Genomic DNA, 22,569 nt, shown 5'->3' on the forward strand with positions numbered 1-22,569 from the left:
CATAATTACAGCTGAAACTTTTTTGATTTATACTGGGTCCAGCACACTGTGGGTGTAACTAGGATATAAATAAGGTGTTGCATAACTTTGGTCTGAATGTGCACAGAGGCCCAACTTTAAAATGACTGCCTAGACAAGTGGGATTCCTCGGAAAATAAATATCCTTACTCTATTAGTTTTTAAATAAATAATGAAAGTATGTAGAGATCTTTCTTTTCCCAGAAAACAAAATAAGCCTTTGGGCAAAAACAAATCAATATTAAAACCTCATCCTTGCTGTCTAATTACTCAGTATTGAAATAACAGTAGACAGAGATTTCATTCATTTTGAAAAGGTGAAATTGTACTTTGGAAAAAATACCTCAGGACACTAGTGCCGAAATATAAACCATTAAAGTAATCTGGCATCAAGAAAGATTCCGTGTAAAAATGCAATGAATAGAAAGAGTTGAATTTACAGAGATTAAGTCTCCTAAATGGATTCTTTTAATTCATACCAGGAAATTAAATGGAAACAATCCTAGCCTTGAGTCCTGGAATACATCTTAAAATTGTTTGGATTGGAGAGAGAGGAGCACAGGGCCATAAAAATGGCCAGTTGGAAACTTCAGTGAGTTTGCATCCAAGTTTCTACTGTGAATTAACTCAGAAGTCATTTTGACTTCAAGCTTTAACATTTTCCCTAAATTTATCAGGCTTTGTGGGTTCTTCACCCCCACATTAACCAACCTAGCAATGGTCCTCTCATACCCACTGCCCCTTTGGAATTGTCTGCGGATAGGAAAGAAAAGGGGGGAAAGGGGAAGGACAGAAGAACCAGGCAGGGGAGACAGAGGAAGGAGTGGGATGAAGGCCAGGACACAAGGAGCTTAGAGAGAAGGCCCTCTGGGGTTAGTGTGTGAGCCTTTCCAGGATTTTCTTACACTGTTCTGGGTCTCAGAACCGGTTATGACACACAACAAAGGGCAGGATTGTAGTACAAAATTGCTCCTCTGGGGGACAATTGTTCATGTGGAGGACTCCATCTGGGTCAGTGCCCAGGACAGGACTTTATACGTAGCGGAAGTTCCACATTGTTTGTCTCATGCGCTAACACTTGTTCAGTGATGGCACAGTTTTTGCTGACCCTAGGCCAGGGGCTGTGCAAGCATTAAGCCAGCAGCCATATCAGAATCCCACCTGAAGGAGGTTGCCTCTGACCCCTCCACCTCACACATTTTAAGCCTGACCTTTCTGGATCAAAGTCACCGACAGCTGGGGATTCATGCCTGTGAATTTGCTTCAAAGCCAGATGCTTCTCCTTGTTGTCCCTAAACTCCTGCTCCAGTAGTTCAAGATGTCCCTGCAGTTTCTCCAGGACCTGTAGCAGTAAAGTCACCAGAATCACGCATGAGTGGTTGTTTCCCCCCAAAATACAAGGAGGGTGTACACGATGGTAGTTTCAAAATGAAGCCACCATCCTTCTCCTGGCAATTGTTTTGTTTCAGAGACTGACATCTAAAACAGAGGCAACCCAGGCATCTCCACATTCACAACGCCCTTCTAGCACACAGCTTTTTCAATATGGCGACTTCCGATTTCTTCCCCAGGGCCCACTCAGAGGCCTCTGAACTCCTTAATAGGATATCAATAGTCCTGTGCTATTGCAGAATGGCTTTTAGCTTATAGAGCACTTTCCTGAGCATTATCTTACTTAATCCACACATCAATGTTGTAAATGTTGCAAAGTAGATTTTATTATCTCGATTGTATATGGGAGGAAATTGGAGCTCTAGGAGGTATGTCTGAAGCCACAAGGACCTTAAAAGGGACTGAAGTTAGAGGATCTGAGTTTGAGTCTATGGCACTTGGAGGGATGGGGCATTAGGAAGTTTAGCCAGAGCTTCAAATGGGTCTTCTAGACGTCAACACATGCAGCCTCGTGCAGATTAACACTTACATGGTGTAGGTTAAGGTCTGGTCTTGATGTATAGAGGCTTCAGCACTGCAGCCCCAATAGCTAAATATTCCCTGAGCACTGCCTATACGTGGCCCTGGGCCAAATGTGTGAGAGATACAAAAGTTACATCAGTCTCAGGGATTTTATTCCAGTTGGGAAAAGAAACGGGATTCAAGGACTTTGCCATGGCACTTTGCCATGGCTCAGTGGAAGAAGTGAGACCTACATCAGGCTTGAAGGATGCTCAGGAAGGCCTGGACCAGGCAGTGTCCATGAACATGGAGAGGAAAGGATGGTTGGAGGGACACAACAATAGGGTTACAGGATCAGACACCCCAGGGTTCAAGTTCAGACTCTTTCACCTAATAATTATTATGATTTTAGTCAATTTGAACTCTAAACTTTAGTTTTCTCATCTGAGACAATAATAGCCCTCACCTCATACTATGAAAATTAAATGAGTTAATGCTTAGTGCCAGGATCATCACCATCATCATTATTAAATCTGATTATTATTCCAAGTTTGGAAACATATTGATCATAGGGCATAAAAAATGGCAAGTGTGGTAGATGTCTTCCATGTTCCCCCCACCCAGATTTGTCCTCCATCTTTCTCCGTGGCCCAGCCAGGAAGCTGACCTTCAGTGGACTGCACCAATAGGCTCCCCTGCCCTGGCATTGGTTTCAGTCAATGGAAAGCAATGACAGAAGAGAGGAAATGAAGATGAGGTAGGGGTCTTTATTTCCCTGATGTCCTCCTGCCTGTATCCCAGTGGATTGGCTGTGTCTCTCTACCAAAAGCAGAGCTTGTCAGCTACTCCTACCATTATAGCTACTCTCCCTAGGCTCCAATATCTGCTCTTCCTCCTTTCTTTCTGCCCCACTGTCCCTTCTATGAGATGCTTTCTGTCCCTTATTGGTTTCCCTTAACCTTACCCACGCTGTTGTAAAATGATGCCTTATTAAACTCCCCTCAGTTGTTCCATCGGAATAAACCATGTAGTTCCTGCCAGGACCCTGCCTGGTACTACTGTAAATCTCACTGACAATGCTCAGGTTTCTAGCTTGGGAGGCGGAAAGAATGTGAACCCCTGGCTAAACTGAGGAATTTGGAAAGGCTAACAGATTTGAATGGAGCTGTCAATGTTGGACATGTAGAATTTTCAGCAAGAGTGGGAGAGCCAAGTAAAGATACACACAAACATTTGGAGCTGTAGATGAGAAGGTAGGACCAGGAATTTAGGAATTGGTAGCATGCAGATAGTGAAAACGTAAGAAGGAATTAGGTGTTCAAAGGAAAGACAAAAGAGAGAAAGTCAATTACAAATTATAATTTAAGATCTTGGGATTTAAATTGTATTATATCTCAGAAGAAGAAAGGGCACAGTTTTCTAGCTATAAATGTACCTCATGTAATCCTCATGGCAACTCTGAGATGGGAAGTGCCTAAGATCGTACAGCCAGTATATAGAACTACATTGTCTGTTCCAACATCCAGATGCTTTCCATTCTGTTGTGTTGTTCATGCTGAGAAGGTTAGTGTCGCCCTCTCTGGCCTTCTTCCAATGCTGAATCAAATGGGCCTGGAAATCTCAGGCCAAGGCTGACACTGTCAGGAATCACCTTGACTCTCATCTCTGCCCTAATACGAATCCCCTAATATCCTCTAGCATCAAGGGGAAACTTCCTGGATTGAGGCCTCAGAAGGCTAGTGCCTTGAACCAGTTCCCTCTGCTTTGCTCAGCCCTTTAAAAATCTATGGGGCGCCTGGGTGGCGCAGTCAGTTAAGCGTCTGACTTCAGCCAGGTCACGATCTCGCGGTCCGTGAGTTTGAGCCCCGCGTCAGGCTCTGGGCTGACGGCTCAGAGCCTGGAGCCTGTTTCCGATTCTGTCTCCCTCTCTCTCTGCCCTTCCCCCATTCATGCTCTGTCTCTCTCTGTCCCAAAAATAAATAAACGTTGAAAAAAAAAATCTGTGTTCTCCCAGTTCCTGAAAACCAGACTTTTAAAAAAAATTTTTTTTAATATTTATTTATTATTTTTGGCAGAGTGTGAGCAGGGTAGGGGCAGAGAGAGAGGGAGAGACAGAATCTGAAGCTGTCAGCACAGAGCCCAATGCAGGACTCAAACCCACGAACTGTGAGATCATGACCTGAGTCGAAGTCGGATGCTTAACCAACTGAGCCACCCAGGCACCCCAAAACCAGATTTTTTTGATATCTCCTTTATCATTCACTGCTTCACTCCGGCAATCTGGCTTTTACAGAATCACTTCATTAAATAAAACTGGGCTTGTCAAGGTCCCTCATGATCTCTTGGTTGCCAAATCCAATTCACTTCTTGATTTTTTTTTTCCTGTTATTTGAACATGTGTTGTTGTGGCCCATACCCCCTTCTTTTCTTTTGGCTTTACAGCTCCGCCCCTTGCAGGTCTGCCTTGAGCTTTGAGGTCACTGCTTGTCAGTCTCCTTTGAGGAACCCTCTTTTACCTGCCCCTGTTTGCTGATTCTTTCCTTGGGCTTCTTTACTGCTTACTCTGCAGGTTTGCCTGGGAGTAAACTTCATATACTTCATAGCTTCAACCCACAACTATATCCAGATTTACATTTCTGGCCCAAGCAACTCCTCTGAGGTCCAAATCCATTGCTCTAATTGCCTACTGGATCTTTCCAATTGGATGTCCTACAGGGACCTCAAAATGAACTTGGCACCTTGCCTCCTGCCTGCCTCCCACACCCATTAGGAACTGGATCTTCCATTTTTAGTCCTGGCCTTGGTTGCCCACGCTAGAAATCTGAAACTCATCCAAGCCTCCTCCCTTCCTTTCTTCTCCCCTCTTAATGTGCAACCACTTTGTTAAACTCTTAGATTTGTCCCCCTCTCCATCCTCATTGCTAGTTTTGATTCAGGCCCTCATAACTTGTTACCTGGAATATGGCTTCCTAGCCAGGCTTTGTCCCTAAGTCTTGCCCCCATGGTGCTCACCATTTCTTGGCTTTCAGTCCTCCAGTGTTGCCCCCTCACTCAACCTCAGGGTGAAATATAGTCTTCTTAGTATGGTTTAAAGGTCTTTCATGAATAGTCCTTGTCTTGTCCCTTCCTCTTCACCACATGAACCCTGGATTCCATCTGGCTAATTACAGTACCACACAATTCCTCATCCCATCAGAGTTTTCTGTCCCCTGTGCCATTGTAACTGGTGATTCTTTTTCTTGGACCACTGTTTTGTAACTACCCTGTCAATCTCATACATATTCATCCTACAATGCCAAACTCCGAGGTCAGTCACTTCCAGGGAGCCTTGCAAAGTACCCTCTAACTGTCAAGGGTGAGCTGCTTCTAAGCTGCCATTAGCATTATTTCTCAAGCTTCATGTTGCTTGTCTATTTACCTATCTGTTCCCAGGAGACTGTAAGCCACTTGAAAAAGAAATTGTTTCTTTATCTCCAAATCTCTAGTGCCTGGTACAGAGTCTTGGACATAGGAAGTATCTGATAAGTACATGTTGAATTAATTAATTAATTAATTAATTAATAAGTTATTTAATTAATACAATAGATGAATGAGAGTGATCAACTGTGTCTCTTAACATTTGAGTCCTCCTTTCCTCTGTCTATACTGTCTGGTTTCTATCGCACAGCCTGCCATTGCTTTGTTCGTGCTCCTTCACATCAGGACTTCTGACCACCTGCCTTGTTGCTGACCCAGTGGCCTGAATGACGTCTTTGACTTTGCACATTTCTGGCTCTAACAATCTCAGCTTTTTGCCCCATTACCATGTTCCACCCCAACTTCCCACAACCCTGGCACTGATGAACTGTGGTTACAATATAAATTAGTGATTTGATTAAATGCAACAACAAGCAAGGATGTGAAAATCACAGATTTTCATCTGAAAAGCATAGTTTTAAGATCAGGTTTGAGTTTTCAAAGTTTTATATGTTGAGTTGTCAGATATTGGCAAATTTTATAATCTGTATCCCCCAGGACCCACCAACTCTGGATGGACTTGCCCTGTATAACAGCTGGCATGTTATTCTCTTAAGCCTACCATGGTCTCAGATTTATTGTTGGGTGGCCACTGAGAAATAATAGTCATAAGTAATAGACTCCTCTGAGGATGAACGAGGGATAAATACACATAGAAATAGAACTCTAAGTTCATTTAGCTCCTATAACACAAACCCCTGAGCCAGATAATCAAGGAGGTCCTGAACCTCAGCATGTTGAGAGGTCGGGTAGAGGGAAAGGGGAAATAGTATAAATTAAACGTTGACAAAATTTTGTACTAGTTACCAAATATATCAAGCTTGAAATAGATTATTAAAGGTCTTAATTCAATTCAATTAATCATTAATAATTAAGGGTACAACATATGTGAAACACAAGGCTAGGCCTCTGGAGGTCACAGCCCTTAATCTTCAGCAAAACATTTCCACCAGAACATTTCTATGCCCCCCAGTGTAGAGGAAACATGGTGCTATAAAGTCATTCATACTTATGCACATCAAATTCCCTAACAAAGATGTTTAAAACTTGATAAAATTTTTACCAGCTTCTTGTCTTGCAAATGACAAGGAGAGTCCTGTGCTATGCTTTTGGAAAATTCTTGTACCTGTAGTGAAAAAATGCAATATTTCATTAATTGCATGATGTCTTATGTCTGAATTTGGTCACTTCTATTGGTCATAATCTTTTAAAATATTACTTTAGTCTTCAGTTGATCAGTCTGTTCTTTTAACTTCTGGCACATCTGTTTCCCTTCAGTTATCTTTTGAAATATGTAAGAAGAACTTGGGCAAGGGTCTTTCTGAGAGGTTGATGACACCTTAAAGAGACTTGTCTCAGATTCTATTCCTGTATAAGAGAGAATAAGTTTTGGCTTCTGTTCATCTCAACTTCACTGCAGATTTATGAACAGAAGTCTGTGGCAACCATCACCATTTGCTATTAAAAAAAAGTTTTCAGGGCGCCTGGCTCAGTCAGTTAAGCATCCAACTTCAGCTCAGGTCATGATCTCACTGTCTGTGAGTTCGAGCCCTGCATTGGGCTCTGTGCTGTCAGTTCAGAGCCTGGAGTCTGCTTCAGATTCTGTGTCTCCCTCTCTCTCTCTGCCTCTCCCCACTCATGCTCTGTCTCTCAAAATATGAATAAACGTTAAAAAAAAAAGTTTAAAAAAAGTTTTCAAAATGTACATCTAAATCAGAAGTTTAAAAATGCTAGTGGGGCACCTGGGTAGCTCAGTCAGTTGAGCATCCAACTTTGGCTTAGGTCATGATCTCACAGTTCATGAATTTGAGCCCCACATTGGGTTTGCTGTTGTCAGCCTGTCCGCACAGAGCCTGATTCTGATTTTCTGTTCTCCTCTCTCTGCCCACCCCCCTGAATTTGCGTTCTCCCAAAAATAAATAAATAGTAAAAATAAAATAAAATAAAATAAAATAAAATAAAATAAAAATGCTGGTACCTGTGAGATTGTCTCGGTGAATATGTATTGTGGGCTCCATCTGCACAATTAAAGGATAAGAAAACATTATTGTTGACACAGATTGGTGACGCCATTATTCAAAATGATCCAAAATGTTGTGGTCATCATGGAGGCAGCCCAGAGTTGTGTCAAGAGCTGGGCTCCCAAAGCCAAGGTTGAATTCCACTCTGACACTTACCTCCCAGGTGACCCAAGGCAATGACTCCATCGCTGTAAACCTCAAATTCCTCAGCAATAAAATAAGGGTAGAAATAGAACCTACCTTCTAGGGTTGTTACAAGGATTAAGTGTTAGATATTACCATATCTGTTACTACTACCATGTTTGATACTATTGTGGGGAACACTGAAACGTTTCTCCTAAAACTGGACCATGAGGTCCATGAGGGCAGGGGCCATTGTTGGTCTTGTCGCCAGCTCTGTCACTGGTACTCTCACTAACACCATGCACACAGTAGCCACATTCTGGAGAAAAATATAAAACAGTATGCATTAAGTTCCAAAATGTATGTCATGATAGTGATTGTTTACTTGCCATAAGCTAACAGGACAGGAGCTTAAATTCCAGAGTGACTCACCTTGAGAGTCTACACATAAAGTTCAGAAACATGCTAGTGTCAGAGAGCTAAATGGTGGTGGTCAAATTAGACTTTGGTTATTATGAATGTCTCAACTGTATGACAGATAGAGAACTGATAGAGTCTAGTTCTCCAACCTCAATTAGCAGGAATAGAGAAAATAAGACACCTGATTTTAGACTTCCATTGCCAGAGAGAGGTGAGCCTAATATCCATTTCTGTTCCTGCTAACCTCAGGGCACTGAGGACTGTGCACCCCTGTGCACCCAGGGGTGGGTGCAAGCAGAATGAGGACCCCTGAGACTTGCCAATGTCAGACATAGAGAAGCATTCCAGTCAAGGCCCAGTGGAGCTGCTAGATTCAGGTATGGGGGGGAGGGGGGGAAGGGGTAGGGTGGGGGTGGGGGAGGGGTTCTGTTCAAGCTCCCCAGAGCATTCAGTTGCTAGAGAAGGGAGTTGAAGCATGAAGGAGTAGAAATGGAAACAGGCATAGAGTGTTCAGTCCAGAGTGCCCTTCATACAAAGCTTCAGGGAAAGATCATACTGTCCTGACAAAGTGCCAGAGAACTGAAATGTTTACTTTGATCATTAATGTGAATTTACCTCACCACCGAATCTTAAATAATCGAGGCCCTGAGCCTCAACGTGTTGGGAGATAGATGGGGAGACGGGGAGATGAGGAAAGGGGAAATAGTATAAATTAAACATTAACAAAATTTGGTCTTTGGGAGTTCCTGGCTGCCTCCATCAGTAGAGCCTGCGACTCTTGATCTCAGGGTTGTGAGTTCGAGCCCATGTTGGGTGCGGAGATTACTTAAAAAAAAAAATCCTAATATAAGCATTTAAAAAATGGTACTAACTAGTTACCAATGTAGCAAGCTTGGATTATGTTATTAAAGATCTTAATTTGATCTGATTTAGCGTTAATAACTAAGGGTGTAATATATAGAAGACACAAGGCCAAGCCCCTAGGGGAATTAGGCAATGGAAAGATGAAGACAAGGTTACTGCCCTCCACAGTACTCAAATCTAGTGGAAGAAACAGATATTTCCAAATTATTATGATCCAAAGCAGGCTGAGATAAATGCTCTGAAAGAAAACTAAACAAAAGAGGACGTGAAGGACTGAATGGGAGTGGGAGTGAGGGTCTGAAAAGTCCTGTGGCCAACAGGGAATTGAAAGAGGCCATGAAAATGACCAGATTTTGAATAGGCATAGGTGGGATGTTCCATGGAGGGCAGGAGCTCAGTGGGTGAGCGGCCAGAGAGCTTGGGGACCAGCCAGGTCACTGAAGATGACTCCTGAGGGATGGGAGCTAAGTTTATAAGGGTAGGATGAAGCAAAAAAAAGCAGGGCAGCGGGGGGACTCAAATTCCAGGTCAAAGAGTTTGGAATTTATACTATTGTGTGTTGTTTGCCCAGCCCCTGATTCTTCTCAGGAAGACACCCACTGAGCTTCTGAGGGGTCAAAGACTAGAAGTCAGTGCCATGCACCTTGCAAAGGCCCACTGATATGGACGGGAAGTTGCCCAGATTATGCATTTCCTGGAGACTACTTTTACTCACCTCTGTCTGTTGTGAAGAATCAGTAGTTTTCCTTTTCTGCTTTTGTTTTTCAATACAATTTGACCTAGATATGCTTTCTAAAATATCTTGCATCATAACTGACTTATCTCTCAGTTTAGGAGAAAGGCTGGCTTCTGTATCTATTATAAGTGGCTTATTAATTATGTTATTTTTAGGGATTTTCACTTTGGGAGCAACCTTAAAGAAATCAGAGAACTGGTAATGAACCTGGTCATGGCCATATTTCAACCAATTGCCTGAAATTGCTTTTTCGGTCTGTTGTTTCTGGGGTGGCTGCCCTTGGAAACTTTTTGGTTTATCACATAGACTCTTGATCTTAGTTAGAAAATTTGAAGTTTCTTGATAGCTGCTCTCTCCAGCAACCACTGGCTCTTCTAAATTAGAGGTGTTTTCTTCTCTCATAGCTCGAGAACAATAGGGCTTATTGCTGCTTTCATCATCCCTTTTGGGGCTGAGAGGGCCTGTGAGTTCCGGGGTTTGTTCTTTTGGCCAAGAATTCTTAGCATAGTGCAAAATAATATTTTTAATAACGGCTTCATCAGAACAGTCAGTATTAGAAATCTCAGGGAAAGTTTCACAATCAATGCCTTGACCTTTTAAGAATTCCTCTTTGGAAAGATGATGGAGTAAAATATCAGAAAGGTTTGACTTTGAAGGGTCTCTTTCATTAGCTGGAATATCAAGATTTATGGTGGATTGTTTCTCTTTATCATAGTTTTTGTTAACAACAGTTTCAGTCATTTTATCCCAAGTCTTGGTTATGTCTGCATTTCCACAAATCTCTTTGTATGTGGCCTCTTTTTGAGGATCATCTACTGTTGACATAATTTGATATGAGACATCAAGGATGTCATTTTTTGAGGTAAAATTGTAATTGCTGTATATCTTAATTTGGGAGAAATCGCTACCAAAAAGCAAATGTTCCTGTGGCTTAGGAGTTGTGTCTTCTGAGAAACTGGCTTCCTCCATGTATGTGCAGCCTGACTTCCTTTGTCCTTTGCTGCCTCTTTTTGATGTTCTTAATTGTAACTGTAGATCTTTTGGTTTTCATTGGTTGTCTTCATCGTGTCTCCTAGTCTGTGCAAAACAAGAAGAACGTCATTGTTAATATATTGGAATAATGTATGACACTATGCTTATATTGCTGTCTATACCAGAACAAAATGGATGCTTTTCATTTAGGGAAATTCAGTTATAAATATGAAGGCAGAATGCTCAGCCAAGTGGTATATAAGCAAGGAATTAAAAAAAAAAAAGGTTGGGAGGAGGTTTTACATGTTTCATTCATTAAATTTTGAGGGAGAATTTGATCTTCAGTTGATGAGCATGTATTTTTCAATCTCTCTTAGGAAATGCTATTTGGAATATATATTCCACAAAGTAAGAACTTAGGGTGAAAGTGAAAGATTACTATTTTAAAGTAGCAGGGCTAGGGGTGCCTGGATGGCTCAGTCAGTTAAGTGACCAACTTCAGCTCAGGTCATGATCTCATGATCATGGATTCGGGAATTCGAGCCCCACAGCTGGCTCTGTGCTAACAGCTCGGAGCCTGGAGCCTGCTTCTGATTCTGTGTCTCCCTCTCTCTCTGTCCCTTCCCCACTCATGCTCTGTCTCTGTCTCAGAAATAAATAAACATATAAAAAAGAAAAAGAAAAAGAAAAAAAAGAGTCTCTTATGGTTTGCCTCCCTCCCTCTCTGTAAAAAAACCATCCATTTAGATACCTCTTCTCAACTTGCGAACTTGTGGAACAACTCCTTAGAAGCAGTAAGATTTCCTCCAGTTTTAGGTGGAGTAACTGAGGCTCTGACTCAACCAGGGGGCCTGCAGCCACCAGCTACCTCCCTTGACCATATAATGACAGGGTTGGATGAGTGGATCTCTGCGGTTCTCTCCCCTTCTAAATTTTTCTGAGTCTGTGAACTTGTGGTTTATTAGATAACCTGAAAATCTAAAATAATATGTTTGACCAAAAAAAAAAATGAGCTAAATTGTCCAAGAAAAAAGGAGTACAAACTAAATGTGGTAAGGACATCTACAGAACATTGTTCAAAATCTTAATTTATAGATATATGCCAATGTTAGAGAACTCAAATCAAAAAAATATTTTGTTTAAAGTGAGGGGAGAGGGGAGAGAGAGAGAGAGGGAAGGAGGGGGAAAGAGAGGGAGGGGGAAGAGGGAAGGAGGGAGGGAGAAGAGAAGAAGAAGAGGAGGAAGAAGAGGAAGAGGGGGAGGAGGGAATAGGGAGAGGAGGAGGAGGATGGGAGAAAGAGGAGAAGAATCACTGAAGGATTACTTTGAATTATTTAGTGCCTAATATTTACTGTGAAGTGAGGCATATCTTCATGAACAGAATTAAAGATTACTCCAACCCAAATTGAAGAACAAGGAAAAATGCTTCCCAGGAAAGTCAAGAGCACAGTGGGAAAGCAAGAGTTGAGAGACTTAGATGTGAGTTCCAGCTTCTCTACTCATTAGCTATATGCCTTCAGGCAAGTTACTTAATTTTTCTGAGTCTTAGTTTCCTCTTCTGAAAAATAGGAATAATAATACCTAGTTCACAGGATTGCTAGGAGAACATGAGATAATGCATGTAAATCTCTTGGCATAGTGTTTGGCACAGAATGAGCATTCAGTAATTTGTAGTTTAAAAATGAAAAAGAAGGAGTTCCTGGGTGGTTCAGTCAGTTAAACATCTGACTCTTGATCTCAGTTCAGGTCTTGATCTCAGGGTCGTGAGTTCAAGCCCCATGTTGGGCTCCACACCGGGCATGAAGCCTACTAAGAAAGAAAGAAAGAAAGAAAGAAAGAAAGAAAGAAAGAAAGAAAGAAAGAAAGAAAGAGAAAGAAAGAAAGAAAGAAAGAAAGAAAGAAAGAAAGAAAAGAAAAGAAAAGAAAAAACAATACTGAAGAATGCCCAGCTATAGAAGGCTAGGTACTCTATTTGTGGGAATATTTAAAGGATCAAGGAAGAAACAGCATATATGAGACATGATCTCTATAAAAGCTTTAAAACTATTTTAAAAATCTACCTATAAATGAATATATTGTTTGGTAGTGAAAACTGTCACTAAATAAATTTAAACATAATGTGTCTAAGACATCCAAATGGTCAATAGGTACATGAAAAGATGCTCAACATCATTCATCATCAAGGAAATGCAAATCAAAACCACAATGAGATATCACCTCAAACTAGTTATAATGGCTATCATCAAGAAGACAAGAGATAACAAATATTGGCAAGGATGTGGAGAAAAGAGAACTCTTGTAACACTGTTGGTGGGAATGTAAATCAGCTTATCTACTCTGGAAAACAATACGGAGTTTCTTCAAAAAATTTAAAATAGATCAACTATATGATCCGACAATCCTACTTCTGGGTACATACCTAAAGAAAATGGAAACAGGATATCAGAGAGATATAGGCCCTTCCATGTTTATTGCAGCATTATTCATAGCAGCCAAGACATGGAAACAACCTAAGTGCCCATCAGTGGATGAGTAAATGAAGAAGATAAGAAAGAAGGATGTCCTTCCATTTGCAACAACATGAATGGACCTTGAGCACATTATGCTAAGTGAAATAAGTCAATCAGAAGGACAAGTACTGAATAATACTCCTTGTAGGTGGAATCTAAAAGAGCCAAACTTGTAAAAACAGAAAGTAAAATGGGTGATGGGGGTTGGGGGTTAGGACAGATGTTGTTTTCTGGTGTAAACTTGAAATGAGTGGCAAATAGGCCCTACAGCTCTAATGCACAGCACAGTGAATATAGACAACAGTATAGTATTATAATCATAAAACTTGCTAAGAGACTAGAACTTAATTATTCCAACCACTAAAAAGAAATGATAATTATGTAATGTGATAGAGATGCTAATTATCACTACAATGGCAGTATATATATATATAAATGTATCAAATTAAATGTGTACACTTTAAAATTACACAATATGAAAAGTCAAATATACTTCAATAAAAAAGTCTGATTTCTGAGGGTAAAAAGAGTATCTTTAAATGCCTACAGAGAAAAGAAAGATGAATTCTAGTTTTGCAAGACTTGTAGTGACCTAGGCTATAGCCCCAAACTCCTCCTCATGCTTTCTTTGTATCTTGAGATGCTCCTTGCTGACCTCTAAGTCTTTCTTGCTAAGGAAGGAAAGATCCTTTGTTAACCAGATCCTACTTTCTAAAATATCATCCCACTTAAACTGATAAAATTTAATTTATGCTAAGAAACATAGAGACCACCAAGATAAGCCAGAAGTTTAAAGAACTTTCTCATTAGACATGGGAAAACAGCTTCTGTTACTATTATTGTTATTGTTGTGTGTGTGTGTGTGTGTGTGTGTGTGTGTGTGTAAAATATCAAAATGATTTAGTCTAATTAAAGGACAATCTACATCCTTGGCATTATAATGGGCCCCTTACAGGTAGCTGGAGGGAACTGGAACATCTTCTCATGTCAAACCCAGCTCAGTCTTGGAATTCAAAGGCGCATCCAAAGAGTTTCCAGTAAGAACCCAACAGAACCTCTCTATAGACCCAATTTGACTTACTAAGTTCAAGTGAACACATTTGGGGCCAAGACTGCTTATGTAGCTGTACTGACCATTATGTGCTCAGCAATAGCTCATAAATAACCCTGAGCATGAACACTCTGAGCAAATGGCTAGCACATCCCAGGAGCCCAGCCCTGTGAAAACACTTTTAGTCTGGGCCCTGAGCAGGGATGAACAACAAGGTGCTCACCATGCTACACATCTATTCCCTGTGTAGTTTACTTTTTTTATAAAGTCTGAATTTCGTGTTGAAGTGCTGACTTAGGCTCAGTAATTTGACTAGTTTAAGAGAAAAAGGTAACTATGGCTGGGATGACTAGGAATCTGATAGAATCAATTAAGAATGTCTATACAAGGGGGGCACCTGGGTGGCTCAGTTGGTTAAGTGTCTGACTTCAGCTCAGGTCATTATCTCATGGTTCATGAGTTTGAGCCCTGCATTGGCCTCTCTGCTATCGGCGCAGAGCCTGCCTTGGATCCTCTGTCCCCCCTCTCTCTCTGCCCTTCCCTTGCATGCATGTGCACATTTGCAGTGTCTCTCTCTTTCTCTCTCAAAAGTAAATAAACATGAAAAAAAAAAAGAATGTCTATACAAAGGAAAACCAAAACTTCTTACTGGTTAGAGGCCAAAGATGGTCAGAAAATCATTGTTTCTGGCTAGTGGATGATGTTTGTTTTATTCAGTGTTGTGTATCATGTTCTATATGGGAAGATAATTTCCGTCTTCAAAAGAAAACTGTGGGATCATGTGCCTGTGACAATCTCTTAACCTCATCCCCAATACCTTCTGTTCTGTGTTTAGACCTTTGCTAGCTTCCAGACATGGTGCATATGACTCAAAGATGGAGGAGAAAGCAAACATTGTTTCTACCTACCCTTCTAAGACTCCCTGTCCTAAAGTATGAACCACTTAACACTCAGGTCTTGAACGCCACTCTTCTAAGACCAACCCTAGTAACTAATAAAAAATAGTTGACTATTGGACCCAAATTCTCCTTCCTCCATTATATGTGTGTGATGAAGAATATGAATAGATTACAGTTAGGAGCTCTAAGTTCATGATCCAATGACATATATAGTTTTAAAGATTTTATATATTTTTTAAACATTTTTTTAATGTTTATTTTTATTTTTGAGACAGAGGGAGAGAGCATGGGGGGGGGGGGTGCAGAGAGAGAGGGAGACACAGAATCTGAAACAGGCTCCAGGCTTTAAGCTGTCAGCACAGAGCCCAATGCGGGGCTCGAACCCACGAACCGTGAGATCATGACCCGAGCCAAAGTTGGACGCTTAACCGACTGAGCCACCCAGGCACCCCTAAAGATTTTCTATTTTTAAGTAATCTCTACACCCATGTGGGGCTCAAACTCACAACCCTGAGATCAAGAACCCCATGTTCTACTTTCTGAGCCAGCCAGGAGCCCCTGCAACAATATTTTGTACCACCTAAGGCAATATGCTGTTCTATAAGACTTCAACCAACACATGCCACAGTCAACACGAAGAGATAAAACAATAGCAGTAGCAATAGAAACTCACCTCCATCTTGGGGTCTCTGGGCATCGATGGAATGAACCAGTGAACCTTTTAATACAGATAAGCAATCCTTTAAATCATCTTTCTTTTTTTCAATAGTAGGAAGTTGGCTGCAATTAATTAATAGAACAAAAACTGAGCTTCCAAATCATGGTGTGCCTGCTTCTTCCATGTTCCTTCCATTGCAAGAAACGACTATAAGACTATATATGGCTATATAAGGAACTTCTGATGTGATCAAAACGTGTGTGTGTGTGTGTGTGTGTGTGTGTGGTCTTTAAAGAGCATTCAAAAATACTTAGTTTGACTCTGTTTTAATTTTCAAGTTCTCTCCCTCTATTTCTAGCTCAAGATTTCTATTTACCCATGAAGGCATATAGGAGATCGTTCAGAATAATATGTCCTAGGCCACGCCCAGAGGCCAGGTATTCATGGATTTTGTATCCAGTGTACGGTGTTTCTAGATTCAAATATTTTCAAAGGTAACGTGATACAGGTTCCCTCTGCAATGACTGCATTTGGTTACGTGCTGGTAATGCTATCAGCTAACTTTATCTCGGAAATGTGGGTGCCCACAAATGCAGTGTCTATAGCTGTAACCATATACCTTTCAGCGTGGCGTCTGGTTCCCTCCTGTTGTTGAGCGGTAGAATGGAGACACTGTGTTGGAACAACAAATCAACCCAGTGCTCCCTCGAAAGCCATATGGGTATATTATTACAGCCCATCTTAGGTGAGTGTGCATGAATCTGATGACCAGCTGTTACAAATTATTTATTCTGAAACTATTTGAAAAATCTGATCAAAAAACCCTTTTGAAACTATATGTGAACCAGTATTTGGAAAAGCTTCCTCCCTGTGTTTCACCAGCAGACTTTGCTTAGTTTTCTTATGCTTTGGGAGATCAGTGCTATCTCTTTATCCAGTTTTCCCGTTGACATAACCATATAGTCATAGATTGTCTAATTTGTGCTGTAAACCATGGACCTTTGCTGTGCTTTGGAAACATTTAGAAAACTCTTGCCAATTGATTTTCTGAAAATAATTCTAATAATAATTTTTTTAAGTTTTATTTGTTTTGAGAGGGTGGGAGGGGCAGAGAGCAAGAGAGAGAGAGAGAGAGAATTCCAAGCAGGCTCCTCACTCTCAGCCCAGATCCCATATGGGACTTGAACTCACGAACTGTGCAATGATGACCTGAGCAAGGATCAAGAGTCCAATGCTTAAGTGACTGAGCCTACCCAGGCACCCCTCTAATAACAAATTTTAAAGCACACTGATTTAAAGAAGTATAATTAAAAACAAACAAACCAAAAACATCCACCTTGTCCTTTCCCTAAACTTTCTAGCTTAAGTTTAGCAACCCCTGGAGATAAGGGCCAGAATATAAATTATGCCCTTGTAGAAGAATACTAGTACTACTTCCTTAACCCCTTTCTTATTAAAAAACAAACAAACAAAAAACACCCAGAGCATTTTACATAGTAATCAGTTAGACTCCCCCCAGCATCACTATGAAGTAAATATTAATCAGATGCTGAAATACCAATTTTTATTGGACAATTTTACTTGCTATATTAAGATCCTAGAAATGCCAACGATACAAAAGGAAAATAATGCTCAACATTAAGCCAATTATGATTGGCTTGTGTAGGCTTAATAAACACTAATTAATTCAGACACACAATACCCAGATGAGGTATTTCTTCATCCACTCAAGCAATATCATCATCTCAGAAATGGAAACTCAGTACAGTGCTAAACAATTTACGACAGGAAATAATTACCTGTTCAAAAGATAACAGTACTTTGCATCTAAACATTGCTTTTTAACCAAGCATTTCCAGCCACATTACAAACGCTAAGTAAACACTCTCAGAGACTTAATAAGTATTTCTCTTTAACCTCAACAGATTGAAGGAAAAAAAACAATTTAGCCAAAATTATACAGAAGGTCACTAGCAGCGAGGGTTTGGTTCCTGAGATTCTAGTATCAGGTGGAAAGTACAGAAAGCATGTGTTTATGGACGGCCAACTATGTGCTGAGCCCTTTGTGTATTTCATCTCTCAGTCCTCTCTGTGGCCCTTGAGATAAATACTCTATGATCCCTACTGTGCACTGAGAACAGGTCAGTCTGGTTCCAAAGCCAACTTGCTTCTGTTCCTATTAGACCACGTGTCACAAAGTGGGAGGAAATAGAAAGTTCAGACTCACCAGAACTTTAAAAAAAAAAAGAAAGAAAGACTGGTAATTAGTTTTCTATTCCTGCTGTAGCAAATTATCCCAAACTCAGTGGCTTAAAACAACACAGATTTATTATCTTCTAGTTTTGGAGGTCGGAAGTCCAAAAATGGGTCTCCCTGGGCTGAAATCAAGGTGTCAGCAGTCTGCATTCCTCCTGGAGGCTTGAGGGGAGAATCCATTCCCTTGCTTTTTTTAGCTTCTAAACACAATCTGCATTCCTTGGCCAATGGTCCCTTTCTCCATCTTCAAAGCCAACATCATAGCCTCTTCAATCTCTTTTTGACTCTGACCCTGGTACCTCCTCTTTCACTTAACAGGACCCCTGTGATTACAAAAATGGGCCCACCCAGATAATCTACAATAACTTCCTCACCTTAAAATCCCTAATTTATCACCCGCAAAGTCTCTTCTGACAGGTACAGGAGCATATTCACAGGTTCTAGGGCTTAAGACATAGGCATCTTTGGGACCATTATTTTGCTTATCACAGTACTTTATATTTTGGAAAAAACTTTTTTTAATATTTATTTATTTGGGGGAAAGCACAAGCAGGGGAGGGGCAGAGAGGGGGACAGTGGGTCTGAAGTGTGCTCTGCACTAATAGGCTGACAACGGAGAGCCCAATGTGGGGCTCAGACTCACGAACCTCAAGATCATGACCTGAACTGAAGTCTTGAAGCTTAACCAACTGACCACCCAGGTGCCCCTATTTTGGAGAATTCTTAGAAAACTAAGATCTGGGGCACCTGGGTGGCTCAGTCGGTTGGGTGTCCGACTTCAGTTCAGGTCATGATCTCACAGTCTGTGAGTTCGAGCCCCGCGTCAGGCTCTGTGCTGACAGCTCAGAGCCTGGAGCCTGCTTCAGATTCTGTGTCTTCCTCTCTCTCTGCCCCTCCCCCACTCATGCTCTGTCTCTCTCTGTCTCAGAAATAAATAAACATTAAAAAAATAAAAAAAATAAAACTAGGATCTGTGCCTCATCATTTCTTACCCAACTAGCATCTCTTATATCTGTTACCCCCAAAGCCCCTCCTAAAATGGAACTCTGTCATCTCATGGAGCAAATTGAACACTATAGGAGGGCGTACCTCAAACATGGAAGGTTTAAAAAAAAGAAAATGATAGCTGTTGATATTTGCAACTACTTGGATGTGTCTCAAAATAATTATGCTATTTGAAATAAGCCAGAAAAGAGTACATGTTTATATAAAATTATACAATATGCAGACTAATATATAGTGACAGAAAGCAAATCACTGGTTGCCTTGGGTTGAGGGGCAGGCTGGGGGAAGGATTACCAAGGGACATGAGAACATTTTTAAGATTGATGGATATATTGATTGTGGTGATGGTTTCACAGATGTATAAATATGTCATACAAGTGTCAAACTTAACAAATTGTGTACTTTAATTATGTACTGTTTCTTATATGTTACAGCTCAATAAAGCTGTTTAAAAATACATGAGGGGCCCCTGGATGGCTCAGTCAGTTGGGCATCTGGCTCTTGGTTTTGGCTCAGGTCATGATCTGAGGGTTCATGGGATCAAGCCTGGTGTTGAGTTCCATGCTGTCAGCATAATCTTCTTGGAATTCCCTCTCCCTCTCTTTCTTCCCCTCCCCATCTCTTTTTTTTTTTTTACTCTCTCTCTCTCTCTCTCTCTGTTATCTCTCTCTGTTTTTTGCTCACGCGCACACACGCACACATGCCTGTGTGTATCTGTGCTCCCTCTCCCAAAATACATAAATAAACTTAAAAAAAGAAAAAGATTCTCTTTCTCTCTCTGCCCCCTCCCCTGGTCTCACTCTCTCTCTAAGATAAAAATAACAAATAAATAAACAACAGTATTAAAACATACATGAAAAGAAACTTCAAAATCCTCCAAGGCACCCAAGAACTGCATAATGAGGTTCATGAGCCAGAGAGAAACTTGTGTCATGCTTCACTAACCTTATCTATATAGCTCTTCAGAAAATTCCTAAACACCTCATTCAGATGTTATCATTTCAGGATGATTGAAAATTTGCAAGTGTAACACATTTGGGAGCTTATTTTGCATATTATCTCGGTTCCTTAGCTTGGCATAGGAGATCCTTTGTGAACTGTGTGGGCCGCCTACCTCTCCAACCTGTCTTCCTACCACACCTGGACTTGAAATTCATGCTTCAACAACGCCAAGCTATTTATAGCTGTGCAAGCTCACCTGGTGTTTTATGTCTCCATAAAATGTGCTGCTGTCCTCTCTGCCTCCTTGGCCAAGAGAAGCCACCACTTCCTCTTCCACCACCTCCATTTCTTGGACAAGCACCTTTGGTTGCACTTTCCCCACTGTATTGTAACTAATCGTTTCACATCTGTCTCTGTCACTAGCCTATCTGTACTCCCAACCTTGGCATGTAGCAGAGACTCAACAGCTATTTCATGGAATTAGAAATGCTCCCAGTATGTCATAGAGACAAACATCAGAGCCATTAGGGTATCTGTAGGGAAGGACATCCACCAGAAGAGGAATTTGGATGCTGGTGGATGAAGGGATAAAGCATGGTCATGAAGTTGGTGATGGTGACACTGCTGTGGCCCCAACTCGAGCGATGGCTGTCAGTAGGAGGCAGGACCACTCCAAAGGATTTCAGAAACTGTGGGGTGCTTTTGGTTATCACAGTGCTGTCTGACCAGGAAGGTGCTACCAGCATGTTGTACCTGGAGACCGGATGGAAGCTATGTACAGAGCAGCCCTGTAAAAAGAAGAATTATCACATCCAAGATGCCAATAAGGCCTTCATTTAGAAATAAAACACACTACTCTAAAGATTAAGGGTGTTTTCTTTACAGAGACTGAAAATATTCCTCATCCTCAGTGCTTCAGGGAAAGGACCAGAATCCTCTCCCCCAGCTGCAAGCACTCACTCTCCCTGCCCCTGTCTGCTTCACCAGCCAAGTGTCACTTTACCCTCTTACTGTCTGCACTTCATCCTTTCCTTCCCACCCTGGGGTCTTCACTTCACGCTGTTCACTCAGCCTGAAGTGGCTGCTCCCCCTCCCTCCCTTCTACCTGGTCACTCCTTACTCATCCTTAGCATGTCATTTCCTCTAGAAGCTTCCCTCATCTCCTATACTAGGTCTGTTTCCCCTGATATAAGCTTTCAGAGCATTCTGTGTATCTCTCTAGTAGCCTTTATTACAAGGATAAAACCTTGGTGGAAGGAAGAAGGGGAAAGAGGGAGGAGGGAAGCAGAGAAGAAGACTCATTTGGCTGTTTGAGGAGGATGGAAAGAGCACACATTTTGGTTTTTTTATGTTTATTTTTGAGAGAGAGAGAGCACGTGTGTGAGCAGGGGAGGCACAGAGAGAAAGGGGGACAGAGGATCCAAACCAGGCTCTATGCTGACAGCAGAGAGCCCAATGCAGGGCTCCATTAGGGGCTTGATCTCACGAACCGTGAGATCATGACTGGAGCAAAGTCCAAAGCTTAACCGACCAAGCCACCCAGGTGCCCCGGAAAGAACACGCATTTGAAAAAAACCAGACTCTTAGCTCTGCTCCTTATTAATTGAGGAACTTGAGTAAGTTACCTAACTGATTTGAACCTTGGTTTCCTCATCCACAAAATGGGGCTAAAAGTGTTAGTGACAATTAAAGGACAGAAGTATACAGAGTATCTTGTTTAGCGTCTGACACATGGAAGGTACTCGGTAAATGCCAAATCTTCTTTCTCTCTCTCCCTCCTCTTCCCCTGAGGGAAGGGCATGTAAATGCTGGACTGAAAAAACCTTGATGCCTAGCTTGATGGAGAGCAGTTCTATAAGCCTTCTAAATGGACTTAAGTGACTCTGGGAACTCACAAACGTCTTAAAGAAAGCCCATGGTCAGGGGGTAGACGGTTGTAATAGATTGTGAGTAGAAGCAATGAGGGGAATTCATAGACACTGATGTGGAGTATTGCTCAATATTCTTGTAAGACCTTCTCTTCATAATTCCTCCAGCATGCAACAAGTATATGTTGGATGGCTATACCTGGTTTCTTGGAAGCAATATGAGCTAACTGGGAAGTGAGTCACCTCTAAAAAGTTACTTGGTCCTTTATGTCTCTGAGATCAGGGTCCTACTGAAGTCCCACTGATGCCAAAGGGGCCGGGGGCGGGGGGCGGGGGCGGGTAGGCTTGGAAGGGTCAGTAAAAATTATATGAGGTGTCTTTTCTAGCCACTAAAGTAGAAAGAGTTGTAAATGACCACAATTTAGATTCATATGATTTGCCATCAAGGGAACCTCTGGGCACATCTGCAATCCTATAATTAAGACTGATAATAGCATCATAAAATAATGGGTATAATCTTTAGAGGGAAACATCTGAGTATGCATACTATCCTAAAGGCAAACAGACTCTTAGAAGTTGGACACATGGGAGACTGCAACAGGTAAGAAAGTCCCACCTCCTTTCTAAGCAATCCACCCTAAGTGATCTTTAGAATAACAGAGTAGTAAGTTAGGTTCATTGTGCAACTTCTTTCTGCCTGACATCACTGGAATTAAAAGCATATGATTGCTTTGCTAACAAGAGCCTCCAAATCCGCTGTTAAGCAGTGATATTGACCACTTGAACTTTATTTAGAGAACCCCAAAAGTTAACCCTC

The 22,569-nt window shown here is 41.4% G+C and overlaps 1 protein-coding gene across 2 annotated transcripts in view; it reads right to left on the reverse strand.

Annotated features, from left to right (window-relative positions):
• Positions 1-14,144, reverse strand: part of AKNAD1 (AKNA domain containing 1) — a 41,578-nt gene extending 27,434 nt beyond the window's left edge. For both annotated transcript variants that reach the window (XM_043575728.1, XM_043575727.1), the window contains exons 1-6: positions 14,027-14,144; positions 9,571-10,668; positions 7,406-7,445; positions 6,647-6,795; positions 6,491-6,553; positions 1,230-1,360 (exon numbers count right to left, since the gene is read on the reverse strand). In XM_043575728.1, the coding sequence (XP_043431663.1) occupies positions 1,230-1,360; positions 6,491-6,553; positions 6,647-6,795; positions 7,406-7,445; positions 9,571-10,560 (1,373 nt within the window). In that variant the 5' untranslated portion in view covers positions 10,561-10,668; positions 14,027-14,144. The remainder of the gene's footprint in view (positions 1-1,229; positions 1,361-6,490; positions 6,554-6,646; positions 6,796-7,405; positions 7,446-9,570; positions 10,669-14,026) is intronic.
• Between the last annotated feature and the right edge of the window lie 8,425 nt (positions 14,145-22,569).

The sequence above is a fragment of the Prionailurus bengalensis genome, chromosome C1 (genome assembly GCF_016509475.1).
Source record: "Prionailurus bengalensis isolate Pbe53 chromosome C1, Fcat_Pben_1.1_paternal_pri, whole genome shotgun sequence".
In the NCBI taxonomy this organism is placed as follows: Eukaryota; Metazoa; Chordata; class Mammalia; order Carnivora; family Felidae; genus Prionailurus; species Prionailurus bengalensis.